At 44.1% G+C, this 13,373-nt stretch overlaps 1 protein-coding gene across 1 annotated transcript; it reads left to right on the top strand.

Annotated features, from left to right (window-relative positions):
* The first annotated feature begins 5,607 nt into the window (after positions 1-5,607).
* Positions 5,608-8,365, top strand: LOC130861072 (speedy protein E4-like). Its single transcript, XM_057749561.1, has 5 exons — positions 5,608-5,710; positions 6,367-6,425; positions 6,925-7,010; positions 7,985-8,153; positions 8,306-8,365. Exons 1-5 carry the CDS (start codon positions 5,641-5,643, stop codon positions 8,363-8,365), a joined length of 444 nt encoding a protein of 147 aa, XP_057605544.1. The 5' UTR covers positions 5,608-5,640.
* The last annotated feature ends 5,008 nt before the right edge of the window (positions 8,366-13,373 follow it).

The raw sequence follows: 13,373 nt of genomic DNA on the forward strand, positions 1-13,373 counted from the left end.
ATAGTTTTGCTTTTCCCCGAACATACTGTTACTGAAGCAAACTTGGGTCCACTTGTCTGCATGTAGTAAAGCCAATCTACTGACACCAGGTCATGGTGAAGGAAAGCGCAGCATTTATTGTAAGGTGACAAGCAAGGAGTCCAGGTATCTAGTGCTCAAAAGACCCCAACTCCCCAGTGGCTTTCAGGGAAAGGTTTTTAAAGACGGGGTGAGGCTATTGGTGGGAATGTGAATTGGTGCAGCCACTATGGAGAAGAGTATGGAGTTTCCTTGAAAAACTAAGAATAGAGTTGCCATTGATCCAGCAATCCCACTCCTGGGCATTTATCTGGAGAAAACTCTAATTCCAAAAGATATATGCACCCCAATGTTCATTGCAGCACTATTCACAATAGCCAAAACATGAAAGTGACATAAGTGTCCATCGACAGATGAATGGGTAAAGATGTGGTACACATACACATGGAATATTACTCAGCCATACAAAAGAATGAAACAATGCCATTTGCAGCAAAATGGATGGACCTAGAGATTATCATACTAAGTGAAGTAAGTCAGACAGAGAAAGACAAATATATGATATGGCTTGTATGGGGAATCTAAAAAAGAAGGGATACAAATGAACTTATTTACAAAACAGAAATAGACTCACAAACTTCAAAAACAAACTTATGGTTAACAAAGGGGAAAGGTGGGGGGTCGAGAGATAAATTAGGAGTTTAGAATTAACATATACACACTACTATGTATAAAATAGACAATCAACAAGGACCTACTGTATAGCACAGGGAACTCTACTCAATATTCTGTAATAACCTAGGGAGTTCCCTGGTGGTCTAGTGGTTAGGATTCCGGGCTTTCACTGCCATGGCCCAGGTCAATCCCTAGTTGGGGAACTGAGATCCCACAAGCCGCACATCACAGCCAGAAAAAAAAGTCTGTAATAACCTAAATGAGAAAAGAATCTGAAAAAGAATAGATACATGTATACGTATGACTGAATCACTTTGCTGTACACCTGAAACTAACACAACATTGTAAATCAACTATACTCCAATTTTGGGGACTTCCCTGGTGGCGCAGTGGATAAGACTCCACGCTCCCAATGCAGGGGGCCCAGGTTCAATCTCTGGTCAGGGAACTAGATCCCATATACATGCTGCAACTAAGAGTTTGCATACTGCAGCTAAGGAGCCTGCCTGCCACAGGTAAGATCCGGGGAAAACAAATAAATATATAAATATTTCTTTAAAAAAATTTAAGTGAATTAAAAAAAACGATGGGGTGAAGTAGAGGGGTGTGGGGTATGTGATCAGCTCATGCACATTCTTCTGATTGGTTGGTTGTGAGGTAATTTGAGGTCAACATCATCAGCCTTCTGGTTCCTACTGGTCTGGGGTCTACATGTTTCTGGGCAGCATACAGTTAACTTCTTCCACCTGGTGGGGGTTTCAGTCTTTGCAAAACAGATCAAAGGACATGGCTCAGAATATTATCTATAGCCCTTGAGGAAGAACTAAAGGTCCTTGACTTTGTATAATGGCTAAACTATTATTATTATGTCTTGTTTGTTTTCCTTTCTTTCTGCATTTTCTCACTCCTCTGCTTAAATTTATTCTTTGGAACTCAGGGAAGACCTAGGAGGTAAAAATTTTCTAAAAACGGGAGGGAGGCAGAGGACATGGGGAGAATCCATCCCAGGAAGGCACCATAAGGTCCTGCTCAGTTACAACATCAGATTCAATCTGGGCTTTTTATGCCTTTTTGGACAACATACCAACACATCCCAAGATGGGCCGCACCCAACTGTAGCACGTTTGGACTAGGTGGCAGGAGTGGGGGGTGGGGGGAGGGGGAAAATGGGATTATGCAAATGAAGATCTGAAGATTAGATAAAGCCATCAGGGCCTTTCACAGTACAGAAGAGAAATGGCGGGGGGTGGGGGGGGGGTGGGGGGGTGGGGGGTGGGGGGGGTGAGTGGGGGACAGAATACCAATCTTCTAATCTTTGAAGACCTGTTAACTGAGACGGTAAGTGAACTTCTGTTCTGTTAGAAAGGACGCAACCAGCTGTGGTGGTTGAAAGCATGATGAATGCAAATCTGAACTCATTTGCCTCCTAAAAACGGACCATCTACAGCAGAGGCACAGGCGTCCTCAAGCAGCAGTGCTTCTCCCAGCAGTGCGACCCCGAGGAGGGCCAGGCTGTGGCAGCCCTGGAGGACCTCAAAGGCTGTTTGCACGACCTCTGAGACCTAGTCCATCTCAGAAAGCCCACGAGTGCAAACCACAGAAACACAGTCCCTGCACCTTGGATGAACTGATTTGACTCTACGTGTGCATTGCTTGGGCTAATAGGAAACATGTAAGTGATCAAAATACAAAATAAAACTTTGGGCACATCCTGAACAACAGAGGTACTTCTCATCAAAGTCCAAACAATAATTCAAAACCAAGACTCAGAACCAAAATGTGGAAACAATCTAAGGTTCATTGACAGATGAGTGGATAAACAAAATGTAGTGTGTATGTTCATACAATAGATATGATTCATTCATAAAAAGGAAGGAAACGTTTTAATTGATACAAAGAGCATTTATTTTAAAATGAATGTTTGATATTTCTTTGTATAAACAGTGAAATTTTAACAATTCCACTTTGAAGAGGAATGATTAGTATTTCTTTGTAGAAACAACTGTCTCAGCAGTAGAGGCATAAGCACACACGTGCACACAGTAAACAAAAATACTGTCCCCCTGCCTCCCCCTCCCCAATCTGATCCCCCATGAGACCTGATTCTCCCTCCAAATGTATGGAACCTGTTTACTTCTCTCCATCACCTCAGACATCGTCTTTCTGGACTTCGACGCCAAACTCCTAACCTCCTAACAACATCTGGTCTCCGTAGCTTCACTGTTGATGAATCTCCACCCCATCCTCTTTTTTGTTTTTTTGTTTTTTTTATTGGCCGTGCCACGCAGCTTGTGGGATCTTAGTTCCCCGACCAGGGATTGAACCCTGGTACCTGCATACCTTCTGATTTTTCTACAGTTTTTAATGCATTGGTTTTGCAGTCTAGGAAAGCTACAATTTCTATTTTCTTTTCCTTCCTTGGAGAAGACATATGCCCGTGGGTAATACTATTTTATATCATGGCTGGGCATTTATTGTATCCAAGTAGTTTAATGAAACTTCTAGTATTTCAGTTAAGTGAACATGATACAGTGAAATCGCAGTGTCCTAACCACTGGACATCCAGGGAATTCCCTCACCCCATCCATTGATACAGCAGCCAAAATAAAATTTTTCCCTTTCAACGCAAATTGGATCATGGCTCTTCTCATTCACTGGTTTCCCATTGCACTTGGGATACAGCTGAATGTCTTCAGACCCAGGATTTTATTTCCTTCTCACTCGCTGTGTATCATCCATACTGGCTTTGGGGTCTAGGAAGGAAATTTTGATACAGGCTACCACATGGGTGAACCCTGAAGACGTTATGCTAAGTGAATAAGCCAAATACAAGTGGACGAATGTTGTACGATTCCACTCCTATGAGATCCCTAGAGGGGTCAAATTCATAGGGACAGAAAGTAGAAGGGTGGGTGCCAGGGGCTGGGGGGAGGGGGATGGGGAGTCAGGGTTTCATGGGTTTCAGTCTGAGAGGATGAAAACATTCTGGAGCTGGACGTTGCAGACGGTGACACAGCAATGTGAATTCCTGATGCCACTCAATTGTACCCCTAAAAAGGGCAAATTTTATGTAATGTATATTTTATCACAATAAAAAAAAAGAAAGAAAGAAAAGGAAGGAAGAAAAAAAGGAAAAGCAAGGCTCAGACACCTAGGGGAGAAGCAGATATATGAGTTAGGAGGTTCAGAAGAAGCTTCCCGTGATACTGCATGACCCTCAGTTGGCTATTTTCTTTTCTGCATCTGGGCTCTTGTGCACTTCCTACCCTCATAGGAAAATAATGTCTTGAATTGGAGATTTTTCCATTTAGTCTTTTTGTATATGTGACATTTTTATGCATAGGACACACAAGTGGTAGTAAAATTTCTGGGTCAAGAGTGATACACATTCTCAACATGTTGATAAGTAGACTAGAGTTTAATTGGAATCAGGGGGCAGTCTTTAGACAATCCAAGGACTTTGTGAAATCGTAGACTCCCGTTGACCTGTAGTTTTTAAGACTTTAGGTTCTCAAAAAGTCTCTTGGACTCAAAGGTGCCTGAGGGTAGTGGACGTTTGTTCCCCCAGTACAGAATCCTGAACGCAGTGTCAGAAAACATTGAGCAGAAGAGAGTGTTTTAAAGTAACTTTTTAATCTGACCAGTCAGTGTACCTGGGATCTTTTTTACATACTTATCTCACTCTTATAAGGCTTAACTGTTTCTGCTTCCCCTAAATTACCTTGTCTCCCACCAGGCTGTGCTCTGAAAAGGAAGTGGGGGGCAGGGGAGGTGGGTAGAGTCCAACAGGGAGAGAACAGCGCACCTGCTGGGAAGGGGGTAAAGAGGGATCTGGACACCTTGAGGGTGGTTTTGAAGGATGTCAGAGGTTGGGTCAGTGGCAGGAAGAACCATTTATCCCCAATCTCCAGGACAAGTGCACACATCAGGCTGACAGTTACCTGCATTTCCCTTCAAACTGGTTGCCAGGTTGGAATGACCAATGACATCAGAGGCTTCTGACCTTCCTGATTGGAAGGACCCAGTGGTGCTGGGCAGCGGAGGTGGACAACAACATCTCCCTGGAGCTCTTCTCCACTCCCAGTTCCTCCTCAGCTGGAAGAAGAGACAACACGCTTGCGTTCAGCCAGAGTCCAGAAGAAGAGTTGGGACAGAGCAGAGTCTAGGTTTCGTGGAAGGGAAGAGTTTGGGACTGAAATCATGGCAAATTGTCAACCGAGTTCCCAGTTTGTGGACCACTGCCCCCAGTCCAGCTGCTCAGGGTACCCCCTGGAGGTGATTGTCAATGAAGAAAGCCCAGGACCATCAGGTGGGAGAGCTGGCACTAGAGGGACTTCAGAGGGTTGACCAGTAAGTAGGAAAGGGTACTGAGGTCAGGAAGGAGCACCTGCGCAGGTGTGTGTGAAGGGAAGGAGAGATTCAGAAAGCCAGGGATTGGGGGAGGAGAGGACAGGGGCTGGGGACATGGAAAACCTGGGAAGCAAGAAAGAGGGTTAGGAGCTGAGAGTGAAGGGTGAGAGAGGGAAGAGAGGAAGCAAGGGGAAGTTTCCTTTATTTTTTTCCCTAGTGGGAGGAATTATCTACCATGAGAAAGCGCTTTGAGGACAGGAAGCTGTATGAATGGCAAGATGAGTGAGGGGAGGGGTAGATGGATATGGACTTGGGAAAAGGCCCAGAGTCTAAGAGACTGGAAAGGATGGAGGAGGAGGTGGGGGGGGGAGCAGAGTGGGGATGGGGGTTGGGTAACCAGTGGCTACATTCCAAAGACAAAAGCTTCATATTGTAGCCTCTTTTCTTTTCTCAGCCTCCTGGGACGGTTCCAGCTCCCTGCCTCAGGGTCTCGGCTTTAAGAGGAAGTGGTCAGTGGCGTTCGGAGAGGAGGTGGAGGACGCGCCGGCCGCTGAGGCTCAGGACACCTGGGTCGTGGAGTCGCTGAGTGGGCTCAAGATGAAGTTGAAGAGACAGCGGGTGTCTTCAGTGCTGCCTGAGCACCACGAGGTCTTCAACAGGATGCTTGGTAGGGACCGCCCCCGCCCCCAGCCCATCGCCCTCCAATCCTACACTAAAAAAAAAAAAAGACAAAACCTTCCAATGACTACACTTTTCCAGTGGAAAGGAATTCCCTGCTAGTTGGTGTGCCCTCTGTCCCTGGAGGTACACAGGTACGGATCACTCCTCCAGGACACTTACAAATGATACAGGATTAGGTTAGACTTAGAAATGATGCAGGATTAGGTTAGATTTAGAAATGATACAGGATTAGGTCAGCTTGGTATCAACTATCCCCTGAGGCTCCTTAGCTCTTACTGGCCTTCTGAATCTAAATGCCCACATGTCGGGGTGGGGGCGGGGGCTTGTGGCAGGAGGGGCTGAAAAGCTGTCCTCATGCCCTGACGTGACTGTCAATTGAGAAACTGGCTGTAACTTGTTGACCACTGCAGTGGCACATGAATGCGTGATGAAGGGGCATCACTCACTCAGCCCCCCTAGAAGGGGAGTCACCCTCTTTCCTCGACCAATGAATGGTCTTCCCTCCCCTTTTCCCATCAGCCTCACCCTGGGCCACATCCCGGCATTTCCCCAGGGGAGGCGCGGTTCTCCCTCTTGGCTCTGGAATGCTCCTACGGCAGCCCTGTACCCATTGTCAACCTAATATCTGTCCTCTTTTCACAGAGGATCCTGTCATTCAGAGATTCCTGGCCTGGGACAAAAACCTGAAGGTATCTGACAAGGTAAGTCATCCAGTGAGATGGATTCCTGCTCCGGCACCTGTCCAGGGGTGGCAGGGGTGGGGGTGCTCTCTAAACCCACATTTCCACTCCCCTGCCAACCCGATGCCTTGTAAACACGTCTCTCCAGGGCCCTCAAGGTCTCCTCTGGGATCTGAGCCTCAGGTGTGCCCCTTAGGTGGTTACCACCTAAGTCCCCTCTCCTCTCAGCTCCTGGGGACTTGCCTTTGTCCAGCTTATCAAAGGCCGTCCAGTGCCGGCTGTCCTAAGTCCACGCCCTGAACCCCCAGCCTCCCATTCTGGGAGCATCGCAAACTCCAACCTTCCGTCCTCTCCTCCTCCCCAAATAATCAGGCTCACCCAACACGGCGGGGTGGAGGTGGGGGGGGGGGCCCTTCTGCAAGGGGCACCACCCCTTCCCGCCTCCCGCTCCCTTATCCCACTGTTTTTCCTGTTCCAGGATGTGACCTCTCTCCTATGTTTTTCCCCCTCTTTCCATCAGTATCTCCTGTCGATGGTGATAGCTTATTTTAGCCGGGCTGGGCTCTTCTGCTGGCAATACCAGAGAATCCATTTCTTCATCGCTCTGTGAGTATCTTCTCCATCCCCTCCATCAATGTTCAGCACCCTGGGAGGGTAGAGGCTCTGACCTTTCATCCATTTTTTTAAACACATTTGTGCTGTTTACTCTGCATGTAGAAATGATAGCTTTATGGTGGAGTGGTTTCTTTTTGAATTGAAGTGTGTTTTTCATACTGTTCATTGTCAACATAAACAACCCCGATGTCAATTAGAAGACTGAACGAAACAAAACAAAACGCAAAACCTTCCTAAGAGGAGAGGAAGAAAGAATTGACACCATCCTGCCCCCAAGCAAACAGACTTGAGACGTTCCCAGTTCTGATCCTTCTGTCTCACGCCTGCCTGCCTCAGTACCAAGTGTGATTTTCTTCCATTTCTGCGTTCCCACGACAAATGCCACAGTCGGGGGCCCTTATTACACAACGCGAGTCTGGTGTAAAACGCTCCCCACTGATGTTTCTTCCAAGTCTCTCCCCAGCCAGTCGGCTTTATTTGCCTGAATATTTTTCCAAAACACAGGTCTGACTGCTTCACGCAATTTCTTTGGCTAATTACATGCCAAATCGAGGCCAGAGTTCTGGGTTGGAATTCAACTCTCTCTACAATCTCCACCACACTGTCCTGATATGTTATTCCTTTGTTTCACTGTTCCTTCCAAATCCCTTCCCTCTATTTTTATATTGTGCTTTCTGCACAGTTATCTTTCCCACACATTTATCTGAAGAAAATGACCCTATCCTTTAAGTGCGTTCAGACCCCTAAACCTTCATGATGCCTGATCTCCCTAACTTCTGCATCCTATTTAAATAAAGAAGCACTTTATTTAAAATCCTATTATAATGTGATGTTTTACAAGTGACGCTGGGCAGGGCTGGGTAGGTTGTGTGAGGATGCTCAGCCTGCATCTTTTCTGGGAAGCTGACCTCAGGTGGAGGTCCTTGCTGTCCTGTTCCTGACAGCAACCTGATGTCTTTCCCCAGCTACCTGGCCAATGACATGGAAGAGGACAACCAGGCCCCCAAACAGGCCATCTTTTCATTCCTCTATGGAAAGAACCGCTCCCAGCGTCCCTTGTTCCACAAACTGCGTTTGCAGTTCATCCGTTCCATGGGCTGGAAGACTAGGGTCACTCGGGAAGAGTGCGAGAAGGTGGGTGGGCTGTGGGGGCTCGGGGGAGGGCCAGAGAGGAGGTGGAGGATCATGGGGAATTGGGGTTGGGATTTAGGGATGAGAAAGAATTGGAAGCTGGACAAGGGGAGGGAGGGGGCTCCCTCATTTCAAGGGGCTGTTTGACTTTCCAGATCCAGGCTTTTGATCCGGAGCTCTGGGTGTGGGGGCGAGATCGTGCCCTTCTGCACTAGAGGCCCCAGGACCACACGAGCCTGAGGTCATCGGCCTGAGGAAAGGTAGGACTGTGTTCTCAAAGGTGTGGGCAGAATGGTGTGTCGTTTATTGAGGAAATCTGAGGAATCCAACTGCTGGACCCACATCACCTCTCACACTGTGAAGGAGGCCAGCTGGGCACACAGCCAGATACTGACTCAGCTCCTGGCCACAGGCTGGCAACCACAGGGGGCCCGTGGGTGCTGGACCTCAGGGAAACCATGGGTCTGGCTGAAATCATTTCACCCAAAGCAAGTGGGTCCCAAAACTAGATTTGATGAGATGTTGATTTTTGTGGAAAGTGGATTCGTTTCCAATTTTTTCCATACATTGCGTTTCAAGTTTCTCTTTTTAATTCATTTGTGGCCTTATATAGAGTTTACCGACTCTAAGGATTTATCTACAATAAAGTGAACGTCTACAGATAAGGTATTAGATAGAACAGCCTACACATTCAATAATAAAAGATAAATTGTGACTAGCTTTATTTTCACCCAAATTTACTTTCAAATTGCTTATGGCCAGATCACCAGTGATTCTTTACTTCCCCTGACTCGCCACTTCTGGACCAATCACTCCCCTTGTACAATTACACCCTTTCCCCCTCAAGTTTATGGTCAAGGGAGTTTATCAGAATGCATGAAGGTTAGGAAGTGCTGTCTTCAGCCTGGCTTATTATGATTGACACATTAGAGTTCTAGATGTGGGCAGAAGATTAAGCAAAGATTTGGTTTAAATCTTGCAAACTAGCTTTTTAGTCCATTCCAGCTGCTCTAACAAAATACAACAGATGGGGTGGCTTATAAACAACAGACCACAGTCTCTTTTATAAGGGCAATGATCTCATGAGGTCTCTACCCCATAACCTGATAACCTCCCAAAGACCCCACCTACTAATACCATCACCTTAGGGGTTAAGATTTCAATAAAAATTTTGGGGACACAAACATTCAGCCCATAACACTAACCAAGTTTAGGACTAAGTATCATTTAAACATGAAGATCCATGGGACTTCCCTGGTGGTGCAGCGGTTGAGACTCCAAGCTCCCAATGCAGGGGGCCTGGGTTCAATCCCTGATCAGGGAACTAGATCCCACATGCCACAACTAAGACCCAGCGCAACCAAATAAATAAATAAAATATTTTTAAAAAATAAAAAAATAAACATTAGAATTCAAGATTAGGATCAGGGATGAGGCATCAGGTCTCCTGGTTCATGATGTTGACTCGTTAGTGATGTTTGTAGTGCGGTTACAAGTTAAAAATTTAAATGGTGCAAAAGGACCAAGGTGAGTTAAGACTAAAGCAGCGTTCTCCAAGTGCCAACTCCCTAAGCAGATTAGAGTCTTCGCTAATAAGTCTAGAGTCTTCGCTATAAAGCAGATTACTGGGCCTGACCTTAGGTGTATTCAGTAGTTTTTGGAGTCAGGGTCACCAAAGTCCAAGAATCCCATATGAAAACAAAGGTTCAGGATTGGAGTTTAGAATGGAGAATTTGAGATAAAACTGGAATTATAAATTAGTCTCAACTCTATTTAGAATTGACTGCGAATGTGAATAACCTTTATATCTGAAGAGTTGCCTCTTTGAAATCTGACACCCTTGCTCTTTCTCTCACTTCCAGATCAGGAGCCCAGGGGAGATGCAGATTTTCAAGAGGAGGTCAGTCCCCACACTGATGACAGCCATGAGGAAACAAGAAAGGAGAAGCTGCTTGTGCAGATAATCGAGAAGAACCCAGCATCTTCTAGAACGAGCTGAAGAGAGTTTTTGTGTCGTACTCCTAGGAGCAGGGCGTACTTCTAGGAGTTCATGGCAGGACAATAAGACATCGGGGTTTTCTCAGGTTCCATCCTTTCCGAAGGTACCACCCCAATTTTCAGATTGTTTAACTCAAATCTCCCCTGAGATAGACCTTGCAGGTCCCGTTTTTCATACACCTGTTTGTCCCAGTCTAGAACCATTTGAAGGTAGAGTGTAGGAGCTCAGAATAGGAGGGAATTACTTTACAACATAAAATTACAGCCATAGGACCGTGATAGATGACAATGTATGGCATCATTTTCACTGGCTTATTTTGAAAATGTCGCCCATAAAATTACTGTATTTATTTTTATATCTTATATTTATATATTTATTTAAATAGTTTTGAAATAGTCTTCGTTTTGAAAACATGTTGCTCCCACGGAGTTTTGTGATGAGTATTATAGCCATTGTATATGTGTAAATACAATTTTGTTTACAATTTCAAGAGAGGTTTTGTGTTTTTATCTATTATACTTATTTAATGCATCCATTCTGCTTATAGCTAGGTGGGTGATTCCTCCCAATTCCTGTAAACATAATTTTTTATGTTTTTAGTTCTCATTAATGAATTGTGGCAATTCAGTTATAATTGTTTAGCTTGTCTCAAAATGTTTGTATGTTATTTTGGATTATTAAAGAGGACAGTGCAGTGCAACTTTTAGGGAAATATAATAAAGATGGAAGTCTTCTCACAGTCATGATGAGTGTGGTCATCACCAGTCTCGTTTGCCTGTTTGCTGTTAAAGGAGGTGTTGCTTAATGGCGTTGGGATTATCCAACCACATTTCTTACCTCTGAAAAATGATCCTGAATTATTTTTCATACAGAAAAAGCAATAAAAGATGAGGCAGATCTTACATTTTTCAAGAATCCCATACTGAAAGGGCTCCCCCGGTGGTCCAGTGGTTAAGAATCCACCTTCCAACACAGGGCACGTAGGTTTGATCCCTGATCGGGAAACTCAGATCCCACATGCTGTGGGACAGCTCACAGGATATGGCTCAGAATATTATGTATAGCCTGTGTGGAGGAACTAGAGATCCTCGACTTTGTTTAATGGCTAAACTATTATTTTTGTTTGTTTTTGTTTTTGTTTTTTTGGAGTTTTTTTTGGCTGTGCCACGCAGCTTGCAGGATCTTAGTTCCCTGACCAGGGATCAAAAATGGGCCCCTAGCAGTGGAGGTGCAGAGTTCTAACCACTGGACTGCCAGGGAATTCCTGACAGTACACTATTAAAAAAAAAAAAGGCAAAAAGGAATACAATTTTTAAGGAGACTTAAATTTCTCAGAAATGCAGAAGTTTTGTTGTGCATTTATTTTCAAGAAAATAATAAGGTAGGATGAGGTCAAAACTAGGTACAGAATGTTCTTCCAGTGAGATACAGAATCTCTGCTGTTTAGGCAGATTGCGTACAATGAACGTAGAGAACAACTTTTCCAACCTCTTACTGAGGAGACCAATACTCCATGAAAAGATGTATCATTTTAACAGAGAACAAACCAAACTCTCAGTTTTGCATCAGTATAATATTTGATACTAACAGAACCATATGCTCTTTTCTAAAAATCTCATGAATAAACATCAAAACTGAGACACCTTCGGCTGAAACAAATAAAATTCCCTTTCCACCAATCTCCTACAACTTTCTATATTCATTCAGGCTTTGTCCTTCACTATCTTCTTTCCCGTTCTGGGGAAAGAAGATAGTGAAGGACAATCAGTCATTTTACTTTAACACTGAACTACTTTTTCCCGTTAATAAATAAAAATACATCTCATTATCTTGCATACAAAGTTTCACCTCTCTGTTGCTGGAACCAAGCAGGACGCTGCAGGGCCCTTCCATGTCCCCTGATTCTTGTTTGTAAAAAAGCTGTAGGCTCCCAGGCCTCCCCTGAGTCACAAAAGAACAGGTTCAACCAGTTAATGATTAGGACAATAGCAGTCACAGAATCTTTAGTTCCTCCCTGAAGGACATAAGTCACAGTGTCGGAGACATATTCCTATTCCTAAGTCGTTTTGCAGTTACTAAAACCATCACCAGAGGGAAAAGCTAACTGTATGATGACCAAACTGTAGCCATGACACAAGCTGCTCCATCTTGAGCAGACCTGAACCTATGGCTCGCACAATTCCAGGAACTGGCCTCAAGGAAATGGGAACAAACCAACCCTGGAACTGAAGATTAACTGCACTTGAAACAATCAAGATGATGCTCGTCAGACCACTGCATGACCAATTTCAAGATGATGGTCAGAGCTGACTATGCTAACTCTGCATGTCGTGCCCCCCTGCACAGCCCTGAGACTTCCCGTTTTTTCCCTATAAACCCCTTTTCCCTCTAATTAGCAACTGGGAGATGGTTTTGGGGATGCTAGTCCACCATCTGCCCAGAGTTGCCAGCTTCCTAAATAAAGCATCTTTCTTTTTCCACCAACGCTTGTCTCTGGAACATTGGCTTTTGAGCTAAACCTGAGTTCTGTTTCAGCCGATAACATTACTATCGGTCATCTCATTCTTGTTATATTAATGATAGCTTTTAACCTAAGTTACTTCTATTTCACAGAGAAAACTAGGGGGCGAGTAATCAAGAACTGCCCATCACACATCAGCATTTTAGACTAGCAGAGCTCATGAACACATAACACAACTTCATATAGCCACAAACATCTCTTACACAACTTCTCAAATGGCAGAGACAAACACATGCATTAACAGACCCAGAGATATTACCTCTCAGTGACAAACAAAAATATGCAGCAAAAGCATATAAACTTGAGATTATATTAGTAATCAATGTTTCAGGTTTTTGTCATGCTTAGAAATGACTTAGGTATTCAATGATTATCCATTAACACAATTTAATATGAGTTCAAGGGTTTAAGTAAACTAAAGATCTTGGAACTTATCACCAAGCTAACACACTACAAAACATGGTTCAGCTGAAATAGAGTTTGTCAGAATAATAATTAAATTTGGTTAAACACAAATTTACATTTTTTATAACCTTAAATATTAAGTAGAAGTAACATTAGCTTATTTGATGGGTACACCTATATAAATTTAGGAAGAATACACTCAAGTAGAATTTTTTTTAATGCATGCCTAATACTGCTAAATAAGATAGGAACAACTTATTAAATCAAAAATATTAAACTAGTTTCATTTGCCAGAGAT

The sequence above is a fragment of the Hippopotamus amphibius genome, chromosome 9 (assembly GCF_030028045.1).
Source record: "Hippopotamus amphibius kiboko isolate mHipAmp2 chromosome 9, mHipAmp2.hap2, whole genome shotgun sequence".
In the NCBI taxonomy this organism is placed as follows: Eukaryota; Metazoa; Chordata; class Mammalia; order Artiodactyla; family Hippopotamidae; genus Hippopotamus; species Hippopotamus amphibius.